Below are 23,222 nucleotides of genomic sequence, written 5' to 3'. Positions count from 1 at the left end.
GTGTGTTTCTCTGCAGATTTTCAGGAACCGTACGCGGTGGTGGTTCTCTTAGAAAAGGATTTAGTGGTCATCGACCTTGCACAAAACGGGTAAGTGTGACCTTTAGCTGAAGTGTTTCTCTTACACTTTGTTGCACATGGATATTGTCCTTGCACTGACCATTTTAATGTACAATTTTAATGGGCTTCCCGGCCCTACCCGAATAGCTCCTGAAAAGCTTTCTTCATTTCTACATAAACCAGATTAGTCTGAATTATGTTGCATTTCTTTTTCATTCTAAACACGTTGAACACAATTGCAAGCATTAGGGCAAATATTGTAATTTTATTAAGAGAAAACTAATTTTCTTTAATTGTGTTAAAATATCATCTTGGCCAGGGTGTGCTCTGCCTAATTTCCCTACTTACTAACCAAATTATCCTCAAAGTAGAAGTTGCTCATTAAGTCCGTGTGGCTCACGGGGGAACAAATGTTTCAAACTTTTCAAAGTTTTTAATTTGAATTTATATATTGATGTAGGGTGGCCTGACCAGTGTAAAACATACAAATCGAAAAGTATGTGATTTATAGTTTCAGACTGCAATAGAAACATAAAGAGGTCAGAAAACCTTCTGGACCTACTATGTTCATCATCAGGGCTGTATCCAGTATGACCTTGTTGTCACTTGTTTGTTTGCAGTTACCCCATATTCGAAAACCCCTACCCCCTGACTATACATGAGTCTCCTGTGACGTGCTGCGAGTATTTTGCCGACTGCCCTGTGGATCTCATACCTGCACTTTACTCTGCTGGGTCGCGGCAGAAACGACAGGGCTACAGCAAACGGGTACAGTACAGTACATTGTGGTTATGGGAATGGGAGTTTTGTTTTATTTACAGTATGTGTTAAGACATAGTGATGTTAATGAGATGGACATTACAAAATAAACCTTCAGCTTTAATTGATGATATCAAAACTATGACAAAATGGGGAAGTGGCCGTATAAGCTCGTATAACATTTTCGTTTAACTGAATGTGGACATGTAATTTTTCCATTTTCACTTTTTTTTCCACAAACCTTGACATGTTTTGCTCTGGGTGTCACTCTAAAATGACAGCACTCACTGTGAACATGACGGTCATACGACTTTCACATCATATCACAGTTCTAAAAGGGGATTTTGCCAATATTAGCATTTAGCCGCTGTTAGCACAACTTTAGCTTGTGTTAGCATAACACGGTAGCGCAGTGGTTAGCGCTCGTGCTTCACAGGTAGAAGTTTCCGGGTCCTTTCTGTGTAGAGTTTACATGTTCTCCCTGTGTCTGCGTAGGTTTCCTTCAGGTAATCCGGTTTAATTCATCCTGGCCTATTGTACATGTTTTTAGTGGTTGGGGAGAGTGTAGTTGAGAGTGTGCATGGGTGTGGGGTGTATACATGAATGAGACCCTTGTATGTTCAACATGCACTGTCCCGACCAAATAAACCAATTAATAGATAAAAAATAAAATGTGCATGTTGCTTACCATCATAATTCATTTTTAGCTGTTTATTTCCTGTATTATTTGCCTTGGCACCTCCGAATGATTCCATAGCCCCCCCAGAAGGCAACATGTGTCCACATTTGTTCTCATCGCAAATTAAAAAACTTTTAATGACGTTCTGTGCAGCGTGCACATCTGTGGGGGCTCCGCCCACAACAACGGCGGTTGTGTCGTGTAGTGGAAACACACGCGTGTTCTGACTTGACGTGACAAAGGGAGTACATGGATCAATGCATGAGCGGTAGAGCCGGGTTCAGTGGAAAGAGAAACCTCAGTGGAAAGTCTGGACACGTTCCTGCTTAAATGTGATCACAATTCAATTCCAATCAAATGCAAAGCTCTAAATTCAGCTGCATATGTCATTCACATCATCGTGGAGGAAAGCGAACCTATAAAACACATTTTGTTGACATAACCCACGCATTCTATCAGACATAAATCCACTGTGAACTCTTTAAAAAACCAACATACGTACTTGGGTAGTCTTTGAACACCCTTCTCCTGATTAATGTTGCACGACCGCATAATGCTCTCCCAAAGGTAACATTTTCCTTGTGTCACTTTGGGCACCGTCATAAAAGCAGCAAATGTCTGAATTACAAATGTAAATGTCCCTGGAGAGCGCCTCCAACCATAAAACTCACCAGATAAAGGACACTTTTTACATGACTTTGCCCCGCGCGGGAATGTTTTAATTTCCAACAAAGCGCCGACGCTCGCGCTGTCGTAATCCCTGAGCGTCTTTCCCCCTCGTCGCACGCTGCTCCACTCTGGCTTTATTCCCGTTTGTCATATCTGGCAACCCCACTGTCACGGACCCCCTGCTTCCCCTCGCTATTATGCATGCCTCTGCTCTCTCCCTGTTGCCTTGTTCCTACATCCTGTCGCAAATGTCACCATGAACTGACCCAAACTGTCTGCCCGGGAACGCCAAATTTATTTATTTATTATGTTCTTTCACTTTTTTTGTGTGTATGTGTGCGTTGAGCGAAAGCCGGGGAGAGCTGCGGGTGGGCCATTCTCACATAAAGATCACTGAGTCATCCTCCTGACCTTTGTATGTGTCGACGTGTTCGCTGCTGAGCCTCCCGCTAACTCACAAACACATGCTAATGCTCACCGAGGTGCATCGTGGGTAATGGCCGGTGTCGAGGCGGCCACGTGTGCACTGACATCGTAAATGTGTATATCTCATTATGCTTTTATTCACAATATTTTCTATGTATGTGCTGTAAGATGCCATTGTTCTGACTTTGAAGGAATAAAGACAGAAACTACTTAGTGCTAAACGTTACCAGTCCATGCCCTCTTTCACCACTTCATGTTACTTTTCTTTGATCTTCCTATAGACCGTATACCTGGCAGCACTGAACTCGGCACCGTTTTCCTGATATATTCACTAAGCCTCCTCCGCACTTGTCCAAGCCATTTCCATCTGCTCTGATTTCTACTAGCTCCTACATCCACACACTGAATGAAATGTAACAGGTGTTCCTCTTAATTCCTTCGTTTCCTCGTCACTCCCAAATGTACACTCTCGAAATATTCAGTGACACTAAATCTATCGTACACCATGCCAACATAATTTTTATTGTTTGTTTATATATATATTTTTTTTAAATACTAAGCAAAAAAGAACACGACTGCAAGATTAACCACAATGAAATGAAATAGTTTGATTTAGGAAACATACGGCTTTTGGTTTTCTTTAGAAATTGATGTTTTTGACTCACTTCCTGTCTTTACCCTTCCAGCATAGGGTAAAGACTACTTCCTGTCTGCATTTTTACGTAAATTTGAATTAAAATATTTAATTTAAAAGACAGATGAAAACTTGAAGGAGAACTAAATAACTCATGCCCCTAGAGGCCATAAGCGCCACTGCAGGTGTCGTAGCATGTTTTATTTTTTAGTTATTAATTGTCCGTGAGAGTAAATACTACGCTGACAGAAAAGGCAAAGGCAGAGAGGGATATTGTACATTGTGCCACTACCCAATTACACAATGGAGGGTTTTTTTTCACTCAAACTTGGCTGTAAATACTGATGAAGTGGTGTTTAGTGCCCGTTCAGTGCCCGTTAGCCTCTTCTTCATGATTCCATTAGCGTGTATTGCGCCTCCGGCCCGGTGCAGGGAAAGTTGCAATTGTAGTTTTCTGGCCAGGGACACCTGGGGGCGATGAAAGACCCCACAATCATCCCATTAACACTTGTATTACCCCCAGATACAAGGGTTAATGGGCATGGATTGTTACACATACTGTAGTTTCTGTGTGTATATTTCAACAATATCCAGCTCAGTCTCCACAGGAATAAAACACAGAAGCACAAACTTACTCGACGACGTTAGCATCATGTTAGCATCATGTTAGCATCATGTCGGGAACTGGGAACTGTGATCTGATGATTAAAGAGTTCAATAAATAACAAAACCAGTCACCATACTTGCATATTTCAGGAATTCTGGTGCCCTATCCATTATTTCCTACCAACTGTTACCTCAGTTCTGTATTCTGTTTCCCAGCACTGACTCCATCTCCCATTCATTCCTGGCCTCTAACGTTTCTCTCTCTATCCAGGAATGGCCCATTAGCGGTGGAAACTGGGGTCAAGGCACACAAAGCTACCCTGAGATCATCATTACCGGGTAAGGCCGGGCGCTCATTTCATTTTCTTTATAATTAGCGAGCCTCTCTTTTGCGCTCTGACCTTAAGAACCCCCTCCACCTTGAAGCCTCTCCTAAAATATTAACCGCGGTCGATCTCCTAATGCATATTAAACGCGTGCACTTTGGTCGCTTTTCATGTGTATTATTCCGTGGTTAGTTGTCAACAAGGGGGAGCGGGGGGAGCTGGGGGGGCGGGCAGTTAGAAACAGGACACACACGCTGTAGATTTGACATTGAGGTATAGCTTTGGCAGCATGAGGCTCCCTCTCCTCTCCGCTGCTCGCTTGTCCGCTCATGTCTGCTGCATTACCATTCATTGCGAGCCTCGCCTCCTCCTGCTTTGAGAGTGCCCCAGCCTGCAAAATAAAGCCCCCCCCACCCACCCCAACAGCTGAATTGGCAACGTAAACACTTCAGAGAAAGCGAGAGACAGAGAGAGAGATAGAAAGGGGGTAAACAGTATTTTATTTTGGCAAAGTTTACAGCCATTTCCTGAAGCGATTGGATGTTCAAAGTCCGACCGTGTCAGTTTGTGTCCAAAGCCGCTTTGAGCTCGCGCTTTAGTCGCTCAGCGCTAAAAACGCCTCTTTCCATCACCGAGGTATAACATTCTGTCCGCCTGACTCTTTTCCCCCTCATGTGCGTCGCCTTCCTGGGCCGGGTTTTGATAGATTCGCGCCACCGCAGCCTGGGAACTAACCGCGTGAGCCGTAGTTTTGAAGATGCTCTGAGCCAATTCCCGAACCAGGACAGTCTGGCCCCCGTTGACATTTCTCATATTTTGAGAGTGAGGAAGGCGCTGGTGGTTTTATCTTTGCACATATTGTGTCCTCCACCCACATCATCTTGATCATCTCGGTGCACTAAAATGCGAAACTTATTAATGAGTTGCTGCCTTCCTTTTCGATGTGGTATATCAGACATGCACATGGTTTTACAGGGAAAGCCTTTCGGTATTTCGGTATCAAATTTAGTCTAAACTATTCCATACCCGTGACCTTGATAATCACCTTCATGAATAAATATAATAGCCTACATTTATCTTGGTATCTACAGTGTGTATCGATCTGTCTTGCTCTGAAAATGTGCCTCTTTCTTTTCTCTCAGACATGCTGATGGAACTGTGAAGTTTTGGGATGCCTCTGCAAGTAAGTTTGCTCTGTTTACGCCTTTCCAAATCAAATATTGGACTTGTGTTTCTTCCGTTTCTCCTGTGTTTCTTTTCCAAAAGAAACAAAAGGCTTTCACAGGAGCCTCGCAGCTTCCTCAATAATTCACGTCTTTACAAAGTCGCGGCGCTCATTCACATAGCGCAAAGAGGAAATGCTGCAATGTTTTTTTGTTTTTTTTTGGGGGGGGAAAGTGATAGCTGTTTTGCCGCCAGTGAAGACGCCATTTCTCAGATGGCTTTTCTCCTTATTTTTGCAGTAATGCTCCAGGTGCTTTACAAGCTCAAAACAGCCAAGGTGTTTGACAGGAACAGGTCAAAGGAGGAGAAGGGCAGCACAGAGGTGTCAGACGAGGACCCCTTTGCCATCCAGATCCTGGCCTGGTGTCCCGAGAGCCGCATGCTGTGTGTGGCCGGAGTGTCCGCCAACCTCCTCATCTACCGCTTCAGCAAACTGGAGGTCACCACGGAGGTCGTCCAGGTACGATGGACTCGGGCAGAGGGGGGATATTTTTCTTTCCACTTAACGTGAGCGCACTCTCAAAACTCTTGCTTCTTATTCATACGGAAATGTTGCTTCAGTCTGTTTGGGGATTGCAGGTGCAGAAGTATCAGGGGGGAAGAAATTGAGTTTGCAGTTGTGTCCTAAAGGCAAGACACTTCTCTCTAGTCCATGCACAGTAAGGTGCAAGTTGCCTTACCGTGAGCATGAAACAGCATAAATCTTAGGGATGCACCAATCCAATGCTGGTATAGGATAGCGGAGCCGATGCTGGAAAGAATACAATATCAGTATCTGCAACAAATATCCGATACTGCATCGTTGCCTACATGGTCAGAAATGGTACCACTTACTCATTCATACGCTCATTCATACACCAGTGTACTCAGACACTGGAGGCAAGGTGGGTGAAGTGTCTTGCCCAAGGACATACGGACAGTGTGCACCTGCGGGATTTGAACCGCCGACCCTCTGCTCACAAACCGACCCACTCCCACAAACCGACCCACTCCACTATCTGCAACACCGTCGCCCCAAACTATAATCACCGTGAAAAAAGCGACCGTATGCTATTGCTAGTGACAGAATGCTAATGCTTACGTCAGCTAACCAAAGCTGGTCACCAAATAAAATTGTTTATGTAACATGTCATTTACAAGAAAAGATAAGACGTCATCTCACACTGGAGAAAAGAGGACCATTCAGTTCTTTCAGTCACAGCCACTTTTAAGAAAGTCTCGTAGTATTGGTTAATATCGGATATTGACAGATACTCAAACCCCCAGCATCGGTATCGGAAGCAAGAAAGCTGGATTGGTGCATCTCTAATAAATCACTCCTGAAAAATAGGAATACATGTTTTCAATATGAACTGCAACTAGTAGTAGTAGAAGTGGCAGTAGGTGTAGTAGTTGGCTGAAGGGGAAAGCCCTCACAGTGTTAAAATGAGCGAATGCGCTATAACACACAGCAATACATCTGTCACTGTTATTGCTATGTCCATATTAAATAAATGAATACATAGTGCTAGTAGTGGTAATTGTTGTTGTAGTAGCTACTCACAATTAACCATTTGGGTGGTTATAAAAGGAGGAGAAGGGAAAATGTTGAGTCAAATACTTTGGAAGTATACGGCTTTTATACTCACCATGTGCTGCGTGTGCATGAGCAAATCCATAAATGATGTTTCATGCCAGTCTATTGTGCCATGAACTCGATGACCGCTGTAGCGTTACTGCTTCCCACTTATTGTATACACGGACGCGCTCAGAGATCTGCCGAGTCAGTGCCAGTATGGTTGTCATGCCAACAGACGGAGCAGTGAACAGTCTCAATCGCGCGGTAAGAGGTATAGAGCTGCAAAGTGGAGCTCTCGTTCAAATGGCATAAAGGGCTTTAGTCTGTGGACCTCTCGATTATGTGGATTCTAAAGCACGTTACGCAAACTGATAATGAGCAAGTTCCTCTGTGTTTTTCTGTCTGAATCCTGGCATCTCTGGCTGTGGTGCTGTTGTTGTTGCTCTGGAGTCTTCGCAGAGCTCCCCTGTCAATCAGCAGCATGTGGGCGATTTGTGATATTTTTTTTCCTTAAAGATACATGGAGGAAATGTGTTTTTAAACTCGTGCCCTTGATGTGCCCTTCACTGTTGGTTTTTAAAAGCGCTCGCTACAAAGCAGAGGGTTTTTCACACAGGGCATGGGTACGTGACAAACTTCAGCTCCGGAACGCTGTAGATTTGTTCAATTCATTCATCCTTTTTAGAGGTGAGAGTGTTTTTCTGTTATTTCCAAAACTTACCCAGATATGAGGCAAATCATATTGAAGTCAAATATTGAAGCGTAATGCTGATGTATTTACAACTACAAAAACGTCTTACATAACGGCAAAATCATTTAAAGACGGGACATTATGCTTTTTGCAGGTATTTGGTGATAATGTCAAACACATCTTTCCTCCAAGCGAGCTGCCATAAGCCCCTCCCAGGTTGACGTTTGATTGTGCCTTTAAAATGTAGCTCGGAAACATTTGACCTTCAGTATTTTAAAGCTCTCTTGGGTACTCGAAGTGCATCAATATGACATTTTACACACTCATTAAAACCTGTATGACATGCAGGCAGTCCAGGCCAGTCGGGTGGGCAATGTGCCAAAAATCCTATCATGATACTTTGATTTTATTATGATTCATGTCCATGTTAGCAGCTATATTGCCTTGGCATACAGTCAGGTCCATAGATATTGGGACATCGACTCAATTCTTATCTTTTTGGCTCTACAAACCACCACAATCGATTTCAAATGGAACAACTACGATGTGCTTAAACTGCAGACTTTCAGCTGTACAACCAAATCAGATGAACGGAGTAGGAATTACAAGCGTTTGTATGTGTGACTCCCACTTTTTAAGTTTTTTTTATAAGCGGCTCCATGGCCAGGTGTTTGCTCTTCCCTCACTGTCCCATTTATAAGGAACATATGAGACATCAAGAGTTCATTTCGAGTGTGATATTTGTATTTTGGATACTGTTGCGGTTAATTCGCAATATGAATTGAAGAGTTATCACTATCAGTGAAGCAAGCCATTATTAGGCTGAAAAATCAAAACAAGCCCATAGCAAACATATAAGGCGTGGCCAAATCAACACACCGGTGAGCTGAAAAAACATCAAAAGACCTGGAAGACCATTGACGACAAATGTAGTGGAGGAGCAAAGAATTCTTTCCCTGCTGATGAAAACAGGTCAGATCAAAAACACTCCAGGAGGTGGGTGTATGTTTGTCAAAGTCAACAATCAAGAGAAGGCTTCACCAGAGAGAATACAGACGATTAACCACAAGGTGTAAACCACTGGTGGCTGATTAGAGTTTGCAATAAAACATCTAACAAAGCCTTTACAGTTCTGAAGCAACATCCCAGGACAGATGAGACAAAGATCAACTTGTACCAGAGTGATGTGAAGAGAAAAGTAGAAAAGTAGGGAGAAATAAAACATCCTATCTCATCAGTGAAACATGGTGGTGCAGCATCATGGCATGGGCTTGAATAGTCCAATGGAACTGGTTCCCTTGTATTAACTGATGACGTGACTGTTGACAAAAGCAGCAGGATGAATTCTGGAGTGCTCATATTCAGCCAAATGCTTGGACGCCGCCTCACAGTGCAGATGAATAATGACCCAAAGCTACCACAGAGCTTTTTAAGGCAAAACAATGAAATGTTATTCAATGGCCAAGTCAATCATCTGACATGAATCCAATTGAGCAGCGTTTCACTTGCTGAAGACAAAACTGAAGGGAAAATGTCCCAAGAACGAGCAGGAACGGAAGACATTTGCAGTCGAGGCCTTGGAGGGCATCACCAGACCTAAAGTTAGATTTACAATTGTTACTTTGTCCCATTACTTTTGGTCCCTTAATTCCTACACCGTTCATCTGATTTGGATGTAAATACTCTCAAATTAAAGTTGAAAGTTCAAGCACATCTTGGTTGTTTCATTTCAAATCTTTTCTGGTGGTTTATAAAGCCAAAAAGATGAGAATTGAGTCGATGTCCCAACATTTATGGACCTGACTGTAACTAAGACTTTCACCGCTTCTGAAAGTTCCCACTTCCCTGCGGTTGGTTAAATTGGCGTATCACTCGCTCAGAGTGTGACGAGAGCGACCAATGGAAGGAGTGCGTGGGGGAAAAAGTGTCTGCGTTTGAGCATGGCGGTTCACGAAACAGAGAAGCACTGAACCGCGATTCGACGATCTCTCCAAATGAGCGCATTGCCAAAGGGATGAGATCGCAGTTTGATTTTTATTGTCATATCGCGCTGCTCCTGCAAGCAAGAAGAGGGGAGGGGGAGGTGCTTTGAGGGCACAGCGGAAGCCGGAGACCAAACGATGATATTCACTCTGATCTCAGTTGCCCCGAAACACATTGTTGCAAAGATAGACTCATTTTCTTACAAGATGGGAGTTTTTTTTTTGTTTTTTTTTAATACAAGATGCCCGGCCCGCGTCAGAAGCACTTTCCTCGCGCGCGTATGTGACCGGGATGTGGATCAGCGCTGGAAGATTCAGTGGAAGTGCGCAGTAATTAGTGGAACAGAGTCCTCTCTCGCAAGGTCGACCACCTCCGTAACCTCACCGAGAAGACGCAGCCGAAGAAGAGGCTGCTTTTTCCAGGTGTCACGGGGGCTAATGAGAGCGGCATAATGCAAAACAGACGAGGAGAGTGGGAGTTTAGGAGGGGTTGTGCGTGGTCGTGCGAAGGCAGCAGGTTGCGGAGATAGAAGTAGCCCGAAGGTGGGCTTAGAAGGAATGCAATATTTCAGTTCTTGAGGACCTCTCTGACACTCAATCCGCCTACGCACATACAACACCATCAGCTCCTCCATCATCAGAGTAATGTGTTTATGATGATTTCATTCACAGATTAATGGGCACTGTTAAGACCAGCTCTTATCCATGTTTTGTCTTTCGTACTTGATGCACAATAGAAGTATCCAGACCTTTTTTTATAATGATTTCTATTAATCACTTTGACAATAACATCATATAAGTGAGTTAAGACGAGGCGCTTTGTCAGATCACTTTCTCTGATTGACTGCTTATGTAATACTTTTGGACAAATCCGCAAAAGCTTGACGCTGACTGGAATGACTGTAGGGAAGTGCCATTAACAGTTTTATAAGGTGGAAGATGCAAGTTGGCAGATTGATGTCTGTAGCTGACATTACAAGCTGATGCATCCTCATTGGGCGCTGGTTATGCACCATTTTTGAACAAAGAGATTCTCTACTGGCAACAGATCAATGCAATTACTAAACATTTGATCAGGCTTTCGTTTTGATGTCGATACAGTTTCTAACGAGACTTTGTTGTTACCTGCACGTTTTCTCTGCATAAGTTTGATGAGTCGAATGGAATCTCTGTCTAATCTTGGTGAAACAATCATTGAACAGAATCTAAAAACAACTACATTGTGTTAAGTATTCAGAGGAAATTGAATTCTCTTTCCTTTTTTTCCCCTTTGTGTTGACATGTTATATCTTGGCTACGAACTGTTTAAGGTGCACACTCGTCTCAAAGACACTCAAGTGTCCTCAAAATCAAGTGTCGCTGACGGGAGGGAAAGACCTGGAGAGACTTTTAATGTCACTATTGTCCCTGTAGTTGCTGGAGGTCCGAATGCAGTGTGAGATGAACGACAGTGACTCCCCAGATGGAGGCGGTGAGCAGACGTCGGGACATCCCACGCCAAGAGCCTCCCCCCAGACCAGCGGTCCACCCTCACACCCCTCCACCAGCAGCAACAACTCCGACAGTGGAAACGTCCCCTGCCTAAAGTACGACACACATACACAGAACAGTGCTGGTTTTGCTAACAATGGTCAGTTGTTATCGTATTGGAGGCTTAGCTATGATCGAATGGAAAACCAACACAATGTAATGGTGAGGTCAGTCAGTGTATATACGCAAGCATTCAGACAAGTATGCAATGTGTTTTAGTGCGTCAAAATGTACATTTGTGTGTTTTCTGTTGTTTCTCCCTCCATCATTAACACATTAAAATGTATTTAGCCTCTAGTTCAAGCCCCTGCAAAAATCAGAAAACATAAATAACTTTATTTTGGCATTATATCTCCCTGTTACACTATTAATCAAATTGATATTGCAATTTGAAGGCTTTCAAAATTTGAGCAAATCACTGAGATAAACTAAGAGAAAGATTAGGATGTATCGTTCAGATATATCCTGTCTCTCTGAGGTAGTATTATAAACACTGTTAACCCTGTAGTTTAGACCTTTACACACATCATTATTCTTGTACATTATATACACAGTAGTGTAGTCTCTCGAATGTTAAGGCTCCCAGACATGTTATTTGTGAACTTCATCTTCATTTTAAAACATTCTGTATATTGCAAATCTTATGACAAACACAATAAACTTTGATGGTTATTGTGAAATTATATTTGCAATATATGTTTTAAAATGAAGATGAAGTTTATGTACATAACGCGCATGTCTTTATCAAGTATGTGTATATTTTTTTTATTTTTATGACTAATGCTAGTAATAATTGGAAGAAATCGAGTAGATGGTGTAGCGTTAACGTCGCCATGTTGGCTTCAGTATTAACGCTGTGCCTAGTGATGCCTGTCCCCTACACAGTCCCCTACACACTCCCTTACACACTCACACACTACACACTCCCTTACACACTCACACACTACACACTCCCTTACACACTCACACACACACACACACACACACACACACACACACACACACTCACACACACACGAACCAACTCCTACAGGCGTAACAGCACTTTGCACTCTCGAAAGGGCGTAGATTTTGCCTCGAGCGCACTTGTCCAAACTTGAAGCGTTCTCAGCCTCAGCCGTCCCGCCGTTCCCTGGGCCCTTGACACACCACTCTGTCAGATTCGCAGCTGTGCCTCTTGGCTTTGATTTTTTTATTTATTTTTTTTGTCTTGTTTGTGCCTTTCATTCCCCTCCTCTCCGCTGTCCTCCAGGGTCCGAAATGCCCCTCTGAAACAGTCTCCGGGGTATCAGGTGGACTTGGTGGTCCAGTTGGTCTGGGTGAGTGGGGAGCCCCCTCAGCAGATCACGAGTCTGGCCCTCAATTCCTCCTACGGCCTGTAAGTGGACTGATATCTTGGTCAATTTGTAAATGAAATCAACAAGTAAGTCACTGCAATATGTCACGTCTCTGCATTTGTAGACAAGGATATTACTGTAATCTTGTCATCTGTAGCTTAGCATAGACTGTTATCCGGAGTACTGGCAGTGAAATGACTTGTGTGGTTCAAAAATGGTTGCAAAAGTTTTCTAAATGCATTGATTAAACATTGATTTAATTGCTAGTTTGCAAACCACAGGAAGTGTAGAGCTGAGAAGCAAAACGTCTTCTTTGTGCTCATCCCAAGCCTGGATAAATGGGGCTGGCGGCGTCAGTAAAGTCACAGACCAGGAAGTCAAAATGGAGAATTATGTGTTCCTTAATTTCATGTTTTGTTAACTGTGATTTATTTATTCTATTCTTCTTAAATACAATACAAAATAAAGTTATTACTACCAGCCTGATGCCACACCCTGACTGTGAATCTAATAATTGTTACAGCACAGAGTAAGTTAGCATTTTCCAAACTGTAAAACCGTGCATGTTTTTCTTGTCATAACTAGTTCTTCTTGTCTCTTTGACTCTGTACCCCCCTCTCCTCTCCCCTCAGTGTGGTGTTTGGTAACAGTAACGGCCTGGCGGTGGTGGACTACATCCAGAAGACTGTGGTGTTAAACTTGGGGACCGTGGAGCTTTACGGCTGTAATGATCCTTACCAGAGACAGCCGCGCTCGCCGCGGAAGACACGGCAGCCCTCTGGAGGTATTCTTAGAGCTGTCACTGCCTCCACCAACTCATGGTTCAAATTAGCTGCTCCTGTATCCCGCATTATCTATGGTGTCTATAAACATGGCAGTAGTGCTATTGATTGGGAGCTGGGAGTTGTCTTTTTTAACCATTGGAAGTTACTGTCCATTAAGAGCACTTTGCATTAGAGCAAGTCACTTAATTACCTTTTCATTTTGTGGTAATATAGTGTTCATTAATATCATTAATATTTGATTGAACATGTACACTAGCTGTTTGGCTCAGCGGCACAGAGCCAGCGTCCTAGGTGTGATGTCCGGGGCCTGTCTGTGTGGATACCTGTTTGCCCTCCACCTAAACATGTACAATAGGGTCCTCGCTGGGGCTAGGACTCCTTTGTAAAATTGATTCAGAATCCCAGTGGGCCTGATTTAAAAAAATAGATCATAATGTCCTATAAATTGACCAGACATTACGTTTTGCACTGCAGTGTTATGGTTGTGTTCAAATACAAAAGCTCCAGTTCGAGATCAAATCACCCAAAATGATCTTCTCAATTTTCTACAGTGTCTGGTTGTATACAGTGACTTGTACTGTTTATGGATGCACTGCCACCTAGTGTCAGAAAGCATCAGTGCAGTTTTCAAAGTGGATACTGCAGTGTGCGACCATGTGGCGTTCACACAAAGGAAAAATGAGAATGATGAAATCTTGTTAAGGCCATTTTACAACAGGGAGACAGATAGACCGTACGTGACATCCCTCATAATGAGATGCTAAAAGCACAGGGGCACAGGGGCGGTAATATAGTATGTGATGTCAGTGGGCTGGCACTGTCGAGGCTTGGAGCTGTAATCACTCGCTCAGCTGTGCCACTTTGCCAACAGAGGCTGCTGCTGTGAGCCTGGCTGTGTGCCCCAGTGTCAATGTCACAACACACACACGCTCAAAACCAATGCAAAACATGCACCTAGTAAATGATACGTCAGTGAGCAAAGTATCGGGCCGCACGATGGAGAAATATCAGGTGAAATCGAAATCGCTCGGAACAAAAAATGGTCAGAATAATACTGCATCAGAGGATTTCTCAATTCTAGAAGTCACCAATGTGGAAATTGAATTAAAGGAAGTTTGGTCCAATAACCAGGTAAAAGAGCTGTTGAACTATTACACACTGAATACTTGTCTCACCGAAATGAATAAATGTGGGAAGAGTCCAGTTTTAGTTCTGATCTTAATTTAGCCTTTTCATGTATAAAATAACACATGACTTTACTTTTATCTTGAATTCAATTAGAACCAACTGAGCCAATAAAGCATATTAAACATTGCAATACAATCGATATTACAAGACAGACTCTGGAGTGGAGTCTTGATGGGCCAGGTCCAGCTGACTGAAGGACAGCTTCATTCACCAGGCTGTCAGGAAGTGGAACTCCACATAGATTTACCACTGCAGTTTACTGACCTGAACAGATTCAATACCGTTACCGAAGTTTCCTCATGTTGTGCTGCACTTGCGTAAAGTTTACTGCACTTTGATTTATTTATGCCTTTTTTTTGTCCTGTTCTGAAGGTCTTTGTGACATCAATGAGGGTTCAGCCACATCCGAGGACCGCTGTAAATCGCCCACTTCAGGTAATGTACTCAAATGGAAGCGTTCTTTGGAATAGATGTTAGGCAATTGTGAGACATGCAGTCCAACATTAAGACAGCTGATAGATTCTGTATAAGAGGAGGGCGCAATTAATGACAATCAAATCAAAAAATCGCAATTTGAATGGTTGCATTTGGCGCTGTACAGTAAGCAGTACAATATTCGGAAAACTGTCCATACTGTCTCTATGGGGTCTCAAGAATTAAACCTATCACCCTCTTTCCAGAGAATGCATGAATGTGTTCGGGTTAACAGTCCATACCAAAATGACGAGGGCTGTGTTAACATCCCAAAGGAAGACGTTTTTCTATAAAAGTCAGCCAGAAAACAAACGCCCGTCTTTGGCAGCTGCTCGAATGTACGAAGTGTGTCCCAACCTCTGAACATTGGGCCACTAGACAGTCCTGATGCAGAGTGTCTCTGCATTATTCATAAGACACATGGATAAGGTGGCTTCTACTGCACTTAACAGGTTATTTTAACCGCTTTAACTGCTAAGTGCATCCCATTCATTGTCCTGTATAAAAGAGTTTTAGCTGTGTGTTTTTTAAAAGAATAAAGACTTTTTATTGTTTTCGGTAACGTTTATACATCATGAATTAGCATCATTTTAGTCATGTACCCTTTTTATAAAGTGTTACATTGTGTTCTGTATTAGAATAACATACAGTATATTTAATAAAGGGGACTGATACTTGCTGATCCATCACTTTGGTGGATAATAGTCAGGGTAAAGGGTGTTTTGAACCACACATTGACTCTACTTTACCTTTCACTCCAAAAGTGTTGACGTCAAACAGCAATCTACAGCAATTCTACAATGGAGGTGGTGGTAGAGGAGGTAAGATTAGCCAAGACTCCAGTCCAGACTGAAGTGGTCCAGATTGTGCCCCTCTTCCCTTTGTCTGTAGAAATACTGTCTGTCCTCTATGTCATAGACTGTAGGAGGGAACACAGGGAACACTACAAACCCACACTCCAGAAGGGTTTTGGCACTTCTAAATGTAAGAGTCTATTCTCTGGCTAACTGGTTACTGTGTTACTAACCAGTCTGCTTAGGCATGTACATTTACAGAAACTACATTAGGAAATAGTTGTATGTATACATGTACGTATTTTACACAGGCAACTGAATTATAGTTATTTCTGACTTCATGGAAATGTCATCTATTCTGGAAGTGGGGTTTGTTGCAGTCCGCATCTTCCTCGCTGGGTTGGCCTCTGTTCTTTTAGAGCTGCACAGCTCAAAGATGAGGCTCACCCAGAGGACAGCTGGGGATAATAATACAAAGCATATAAAGAAGGTCTTTCACAGATTGTGCATGCTACATGTAAGTAGCACGACTGTATGACTGTAAATGTCCCCCTTGTCTTACCTGACCCAACCCTACCCAGTATGATCTTCTTAAAGACAGTGTTTTTGGTAAGGTACTGTAGGCCATTAAATATGAATTCTAAACATAGGTACAAACTAGTCTAACTGTTATTTATCGGTATAGGCACACACAGTTGTTGTTTGAACTAAAACAGGTAAGTTGTTCGGGATTATTTCTTCTACCGTTGTAATATTACACTATTACACTATACTTTTTGCAGAAGAGTCAAATAGACTTATACTACATGATGGACACAACTTTAAGAAGCCAGAGTTTCTAGGACAGTAGCTCAGTTTCTGACTATAGTATCTGTAAGATGCAAAACTAATGGGTGCATTGTGCCTTATATGAAGATATGGATATGGCATGGGGAAGTGGAGGGTGTTCACGATCTTAACTAAAGCAGCTCTGCTGTCCATTTGGACTCTCTTCTATTCTCTCCCTCCATCGACTGTTGAGTCTTTCCTTTGTACCTGGTGCATGCTGGGGCATGGGGTCGCTGTTGTGCCTTAGACCTCTCTCTGGACACTGTCTGGAGGTGGTCTGTATTGTCTAGTCATGCATGCCTCTGTGGTCTGAGAGGGTGTCTCTATACAGTGGTCTTCTGTTTGAAGCATCCTTTTTTAAGTATCTTTTATGAGCCATTCTTCCTCAGTCTTCGTTTTATTTATCGGCCTGCACACATTTATTCCTGTGCTAGCAAGCAAGCTAGCTTTGCATGGCACCATGTAATAGCTTAGATGTGAGTTTGTAAAGAGGGATGTTCTCTTTTTTCCAGCAAGGATGTCACGGAAATTAAGCTTGCCTACTGAGCTAAAGCCAGACTTGGGTAAGCCTTGACTTCGTGTCTCTAAAACTGATGTATCCAGTATTTTATTTAATCATCAACTGGACTCCACCTCATTCCATTGGTCCAGTATTATCTGGTTCTTAGCCTCAAATTCGGCAAGCAAGGCATATCTTAAGTTTGCATGAAAACACCAGTAGCACTGATCTATACCAATATTGAAAGAAACATTTGCAATTTGTTCTTATTGTGGAGACTGGCCCACCTTTGAGTTTAGTGGGTGCTAAGCAGAGGTCAGTGGTGCTATAGCTAAGCACTCATCTCACTGTAAAGCTTTTGCTAAAGCTTCCACTTTTCTACTCTGTGTTTCACATCTGTTTCTCTGGCTATCGTTCATCAGTATCTTCACATGGGCTGTAGTGTTTACCTCAATGCCTTTTAGAAACCAAATGTAAGTTTGATCTGAGCAAGTTCAGGTTTTAGCACGAGGCGTCTTTGTCATGTCAGGATTTTGATAGTGCTCATTTCAGACAGCTGTTTATGAACACACTACTGCCATTGCCATTGCTGCTGTTCCTTCTAAGGTTTAGGGTTGTGATACTGTTGTTGGAAACATACAAGTCTTCCCCTTGTTGATAAAAGGTTCTTTGCTTTCGAGACTCCTGCATAATCTTAATAATGTATCGTTGCAATCTCGACTCACTACTGACTTCTGACAATAAACGATGTGTGTTTAAGAGTTAATCTTAACTGTTGAACTGTGGATTTGATCGGCCCTTTTTTATGTGGCGTCCCCATGAGTCTTGCGTGTCCGTAGGCGGTGCATTGTGGGTGCTTTACCTGTCTGTCTTCTCTCCACTGTCCTCCTGTCCGTGTACCCGCCGCGGGGTGCCAACCCTTTAGACCGAGACAACTCCTTCAGCCGCTCCCGCTCCTCCAGCGTCACCAGCATCGACAAGGAGGCGAAAGAAGCCATCTCCTCCTTCCACTTCAGCGAGACCTACGCACGCAAAGGCGACAGCGTGCTCACCCCATGTCTGTACGTGGGCACCTCTCTGGGCACAGTGCTGTGTTTAGCCATCACAATGCCACCCGCTGGAGAGCAGCGGCAACTGCAGCCGGTTGTCATTTCCCCTGCAGGTGCGTAGTGTCAAATGTTACATTATGTGTTCACTGTTTGATGCAGATTTTCAAAGAGAATATTCATTTAAGCAAGGGATGTTTATTTGTTGAGCATATTTCAAACACAAATGATTTGAAAGTGATCACAGCACAGGGATGTATTAAAATTAACCTCCTAACCCCCACATGAACCGAGCACAGTTTCTCCAGTGTGGCATTACCCAAATCTAAAAGCAAAAAAGTGCCAAAAGAGCAACAAAGGCGTGCTGGAAAAGGAACAATAACACACGACTAAAGAGTGATGAAAAAGTAGCTAAAAAAGAGATAGAAATGCGACAAAAAAGTGACAAAAATCAGATGAAAAAGTGATGAAAACAGGGACAAAAAAGGCGAGAATACAACAAAAGCACATCCAAAATGTGACAAAATGTGCTGGAAATCAACAATAACACAACAAAAAAAAAGAAATAAAAACACGCGCGACTAAGGAGTGATGAAAAAGCAACAAAAAATCAACAAGAAAGCCACGAAAGAGCGGCAAAAAAGTGATGAAAATGCGATAAAATATGATCAGTTTCGTAGGCCTTAGCTTTCAAATGAGGCGTGACACTGGCCTATAGGTTGTAAGCTCCAGTTGAGAAGCTTTTAGATTTGGGTAAAGCTGAACTGGAGAGAATGGGCTCAGGTAAAGCTCAGAGGATAATTTACATAAAACGACAGTTGGAAGATGAATATATTTATGTTAAGCCTAGCATATCGAGAGGACTGTAGTCATTGAAGAGCACACAGATGGGTTGTTGACTTTGTCCTGTTCCACGTGCCATTTTCAACACTTGACCTCTTAATTGCTATGGCAACCGTCCTCATGCTTGGTACTTTGATCCCGCCCGCTCCCGTGTGTCCCCAGGCATGTTGGTCCGCCTCAAAGGCAGCGTCATGCGGATGTCATTCCTGGACTCGACAGGCTCCCTCGCGCCCCCCGCCTACGAGTCCTGGTACGAGCCCAACGTCACCACGGACGGGGAGGAGCGCGTCCGCAAGCGCCGGCCCGTCTCCGTGTCCCCCTCCACGTCCCAGGACCTCAGCGAGAACCAGTACTCGGTGGTGTGCTCCGAGAAGCAGGCCAAAGTGGTGTCTCTGCCCTCCCAGACGTGCATCTACAAACACAGCATCACCGAGACCTCGTTCATCCTCCGGGCGGACGTGGTGCAGATGAGCCAGGGGGCCTGCGTGGCCTGCTTCTGCGCCAACGGGCACATCATGACGCTCAGGTAAAACGATCTCCGGGTTAGAGGTTTTCGCTTGCATTTGGATCAGTCTTTAAATGTCCTGTTTGTGTATGGCCTCAATGACGGTACATTCGGATTAGGTTGTTCGTTAGTCCCCATTTCCACCTCTTTGACCGTAAACACCTGAAAAGTGAATGAACAACTGTCATGGACGTCTGTTAATGCGCTAAACAAATCCCACTTTCCTCCCTTCATCTGCCAGAATATTAACAGTTTGAGTGTTTACCAACTGCAGCCAGATGTCAAACTGTTTGCTTTCCAAACAAAACATTTTGACTGCACACACCCTCTCACGAATTAAGAAGTCATAATTATTATCTCGAGTTGGATGTACTCGAGGGCCAGAATTATTTGTGCAGTTTGGCAGATATTTAAGTTTTTTTTTTGCAGACAGATGGTCTGTATTAAATTAGATTTGGAAAAAAAGGTGTGTGCTTTGCTTCAGCAGATTCTCCCTCCCTAAAAAAACAACAACAACTAACTCCCTATAACAGGTTTGAAGCTGTCTGTACTCATTGATAGGAACAAATGAGTTATATTTCTAAAATGGTGGATGACATCATGACTGAGGTAGGATATGTTTTCTCTGCAGTTTATTCCCAACACTTCGTAGTACCCACGCTTCAAAGTGACCCGTCTTTGACTCCCATTTTGGCCTCGTCTTTAAAGCACGGCCGCCTTCGCAGTGTCCTAAATGACCCCTCACCGTGAGCCGATGTTGATCTTCACTCAGGGAGAGGGAGTTACGAGCGGGAGGGGTGTATCAGTGTGTCGCTCTCCTCATTAATCTTCCCTGGAGCAGAGAGACACAGACAGAGCAGACCTCCATACGGATGTGCAGCAGAGCAGGAGAAGCCAGCTGTCCAAGGAAAGGGAATGGGTTTGCAAGTGCCTGAACATTGTCCAGCAGTGTTGCCCATCATGTCTTTCAAGGATTCAAAATGAAACCCATCATCATGAGAGGAAATACGAACGCTATTTTCGGTTGCATGGCCTTTGCGGTTTGAATCATCAAGATTGCCCCAGTTGTGCAGGGATTATTCTGCTTATTGCCCATAGGTGCACCAATCATCCACACTTTATACATCCATTTTGTAAAAGATTTGTCCATTCAAAAGATCCATGTGTCCTTCCCCAGTTTACCGGGCCTAAGACCACTCATGGATGTAAACTACCTGCCTTTGACCGACATGCGGATAGCTCGGACTTTCTGCTTCACAAACCTGGGCCAGGCCATGTACATGTGCTCCCCGACCGAGATCCAGAGAATCACCTACAGCCAGGAAGTCTGTGAAAACCTGCAGGTGAGTTCCACACGCACTTACTCTCATCACGTTTGGTCCGTTTGCTGATTGTGCTCACGGCGTACGGTGACTTTCAGGAGATGCTCGGTGAGCTGTTCACCCCAGTGGAGACGCCCGAGGCTCCAAACAGAGGCTTCTTCAAAGGCCTTTTCGGAGGAGGAGCACAGTCGCTGGACAGAGAAGAGCTGTGTAGGTTTTTTATCTCATTTTACAGTGAGGTCAGAAATAGGGCTGGGTACTGTAAAAAAAAATAAAAAAAATAAAGTATACCGGTACTTTGAGGAAACTTGGTTTTCGATACCGACACCTGAGACATATTTTTTCTGATACCTATATTAAAGCATATTTTTATTTTGCATTTGTATTAACTGCAAAGCAAAACAGCAGAAAAAAACACTTTCAAAGTTTCTTATTTTTCCCCCATCCCCCCCCCCCCTTTTTCTAATATTTTTTCTAGTCTTTTCCCTAATTTTCCCCCCCTATTTTTAGATGTGTTTTTTCCTCAATTTTCCCCTTTTTTCTAATTTTGTTTCCATTTTTCTTTCCCCCATATTTTTTTCCTAATTTTTTTTTTACTTTTTGTTCCCCCCCCCCCCCCAATTTTCCCCAAATGTTAATTCCCCCCGCAATTTTTACATTTTTTGTATCCCCCAATTTTCCCACTTGTTTTTCCCATTTTTCCCCTTCTTAATTTTTTTTCGACGTGTCTTTCACTTTTTTTCTTTTTCATAGATATTATATTTAGATTTTATATATTTTATATTCATTTTCTGTACCTATTTTTTTTTTTTTTGATACCAGCAGTACCTAAAACGTTTTTTTTCGATCCCACACTGGTATCATTAACCCACCACTTTTACTACGTTTATGTTCTGTTTACTATTACACACCCCCTGTACATGACGTACCTGCCTGTGTCTCTGTCCCGTAGTTGGTGAGGTGGCTGCTGGCAAGGCGTCCCGCAGTCTGGCCCAGCACATCCCCGGCCCAGGAGGCATCGAGGGCATGAAGGGCGCTGCCTCTGGGGTCGTCGGGGAGCTGGCCCGAGCCCGGATAGCTCTGGACGAGAGGGGACAGAAGCTGGGGGAGCTGGAGGACCGGACAGCCGCTATGATGTCCAGCGCAGATAACTTTTCAAAACATGCCCATGAGGTACACCCAAGTGGATTTTTGATTTACTGCTCGCACTTGGGATCACGTTTATCAGTGTGACCCTTCTGACGACTCCTCTCTATTCGCAGATGATGCTGAAGTGCAAAGACAAGAAGTGGTACCAGTTCTGAGGCGGCTCAGCGGGCTCTCACCTTACATCGGCCCATCTCGTCTCTCCTTCCATCCATCCCTCCAGGCCTTCTCCACTCAGACTTTTTGGGATCTTTTTCCCTAGCACAATGACGAACACTGTCTATACCTCAGTCTTCGGGACACTGGAACTGAGGGGCACACAGCGGGAGAAGGACGCGCTCAGAGGGACAAACAGTGCCAGTTTTTTTTTTCTTCTTTTTTTTAATGCGTTCTGTCTCTCGTTTTCCCTCATCTCTGAATCCTCCGGTTGCTTCTGGAGATTCTTCATTCTCATTTGCCAAAACTGTACCCTTTACTGTTGTCTCCACTTCACACCAAGCCTTTTGTGGCCAGTATTCAAATGACAAACACAGCTTAAGAGACTATGAATATAAGTGACTTACTGAAAAAATGTAAAAAAATAAATAAATAAAAAGCTATTCTGAATACATCAGTAATATATATTAATGAATTGAATAAATGTGCAATGCTGTATCCACTTCCGAGTGACATGTTCAAATAAGGACAGAGCAGAAGGCCAAAGGACACAGTGCAAGACGCCACAGGAAGTGCTGCCGCCATCTCACTGCAGACTCTCCTCTCTATTGATAGGTTTCATATTGTTACCAACAGTGTGTGTGTATATGTGTGTGTTTATTTATACGTTCTCCTGCCATTCCTCAATTTGTTAACTGTTTGTTTTTTGCTCTGGTCTGTATTATTGGAAAATCTCTTATTTTTATATTGTGATAGTAGATACAAATTGATTTGTTGAGAGAGAAAAAAGCATTTTGTGGATATTTATAATGGCTGAAGTAAATTTATCCTTTTGAAAAGGGCTGGAAACACGAGGAGGGGAAGAGTATGTAGACATACATGATTCAGTGACGTGGCATTACTTGATAGACATTTTATCTATGAACTTCTCCTAAACGTGAGTTCCCATCACCAACATATGAAGTAATTCTCCCTCCGCTGTCATCTGCTTCCAGTTCATCTTTTTCTAAGTGTTACTTTACAAATGCTGACGATGTTCGACACAAAGTCAGATTTGTTGTAGATTGTGTTCACACAGTAGAAGGCCTAAATACGTATGTGTACTCATATATGCAGGTTAATACTGACACATATGTACTCCTTTAAAACCTCTGTT

The 23,222-nt window shown here is 43.2% G+C and overlaps 1 protein-coding gene across 4 annotated transcripts in view; it reads left to right on the top strand.

Moving 5' to 3' along the window:
* stxbp5a (syntaxin binding protein 5a (tomosyn)) overlaps positions 1–22,625 on the top strand; it is a 103,843-nt gene extending 81,218 nt beyond the window's left edge. Inside the window, exons 11-27 of one of the 4 annotated variants that reach the window (XM_079571946.1) lie at positions 17–89; positions 680–827; positions 4,104–4,171; positions 5,301–5,341; positions 5,622–5,842; positions 11,027–11,199; positions 12,396–12,521; positions 13,113–13,264; positions 14,826–14,888; positions 15,692–15,748; positions 17,062–17,112; positions 17,932–18,210; positions 19,100–19,463; positions 20,620–20,785; positions 20,863–20,974; positions 21,717–21,937; positions 22,027–22,625. In XM_079571946.1, coding sequence (XP_079428072.1) covers positions 17–89; positions 680–827; positions 4,104–4,171; positions 5,301–5,341; positions 5,622–5,842; positions 11,027–11,199; positions 12,396–12,521; positions 13,113–13,264; positions 14,826–14,888; positions 15,692–15,748; positions 17,062–17,112; positions 17,932–18,210; positions 19,100–19,463; positions 20,620–20,785; positions 20,863–20,974; positions 21,717–21,937; positions 22,027–22,068 — 2,357 coding nt within the window. In that variant the 3' untranslated portion in view covers positions 22,069–22,625. The remainder of the gene's footprint in view (positions 1–16; positions 90–679; positions 828–4,103; positions 4,172–5,300; positions 5,342–5,621; positions 5,843–11,026; positions 11,200–12,395; positions 12,522–13,112; positions 13,265–14,825; positions 14,889–15,691; positions 15,749–17,061; positions 17,113–17,931; positions 18,211–19,099; positions 19,464–20,619; positions 20,786–20,862; positions 20,975–21,716; positions 21,938–22,026) is intronic. The other 3 variants (XM_079571948.1, XM_079571947.1, XM_079571949.1) reach the window with 3 other exon arrangements.
* Positions 22,626–23,222: the final 597 nt, after the last annotated feature.

Source organism: Gobius niger (assembly GCF_951799975.1).
Source record: "Gobius niger genome assembly, chromosome: 15".
Classification (NCBI taxonomy): domain Eukaryota; kingdom Metazoa; phylum Chordata; class Actinopteri; order Gobiiformes; family Gobiidae; genus Gobius; species Gobius niger.
The sequence above is the reverse complement of the archived record's forward strand: the minus strand, read 5'-3'. Positions and strand labels throughout refer to the sequence as shown.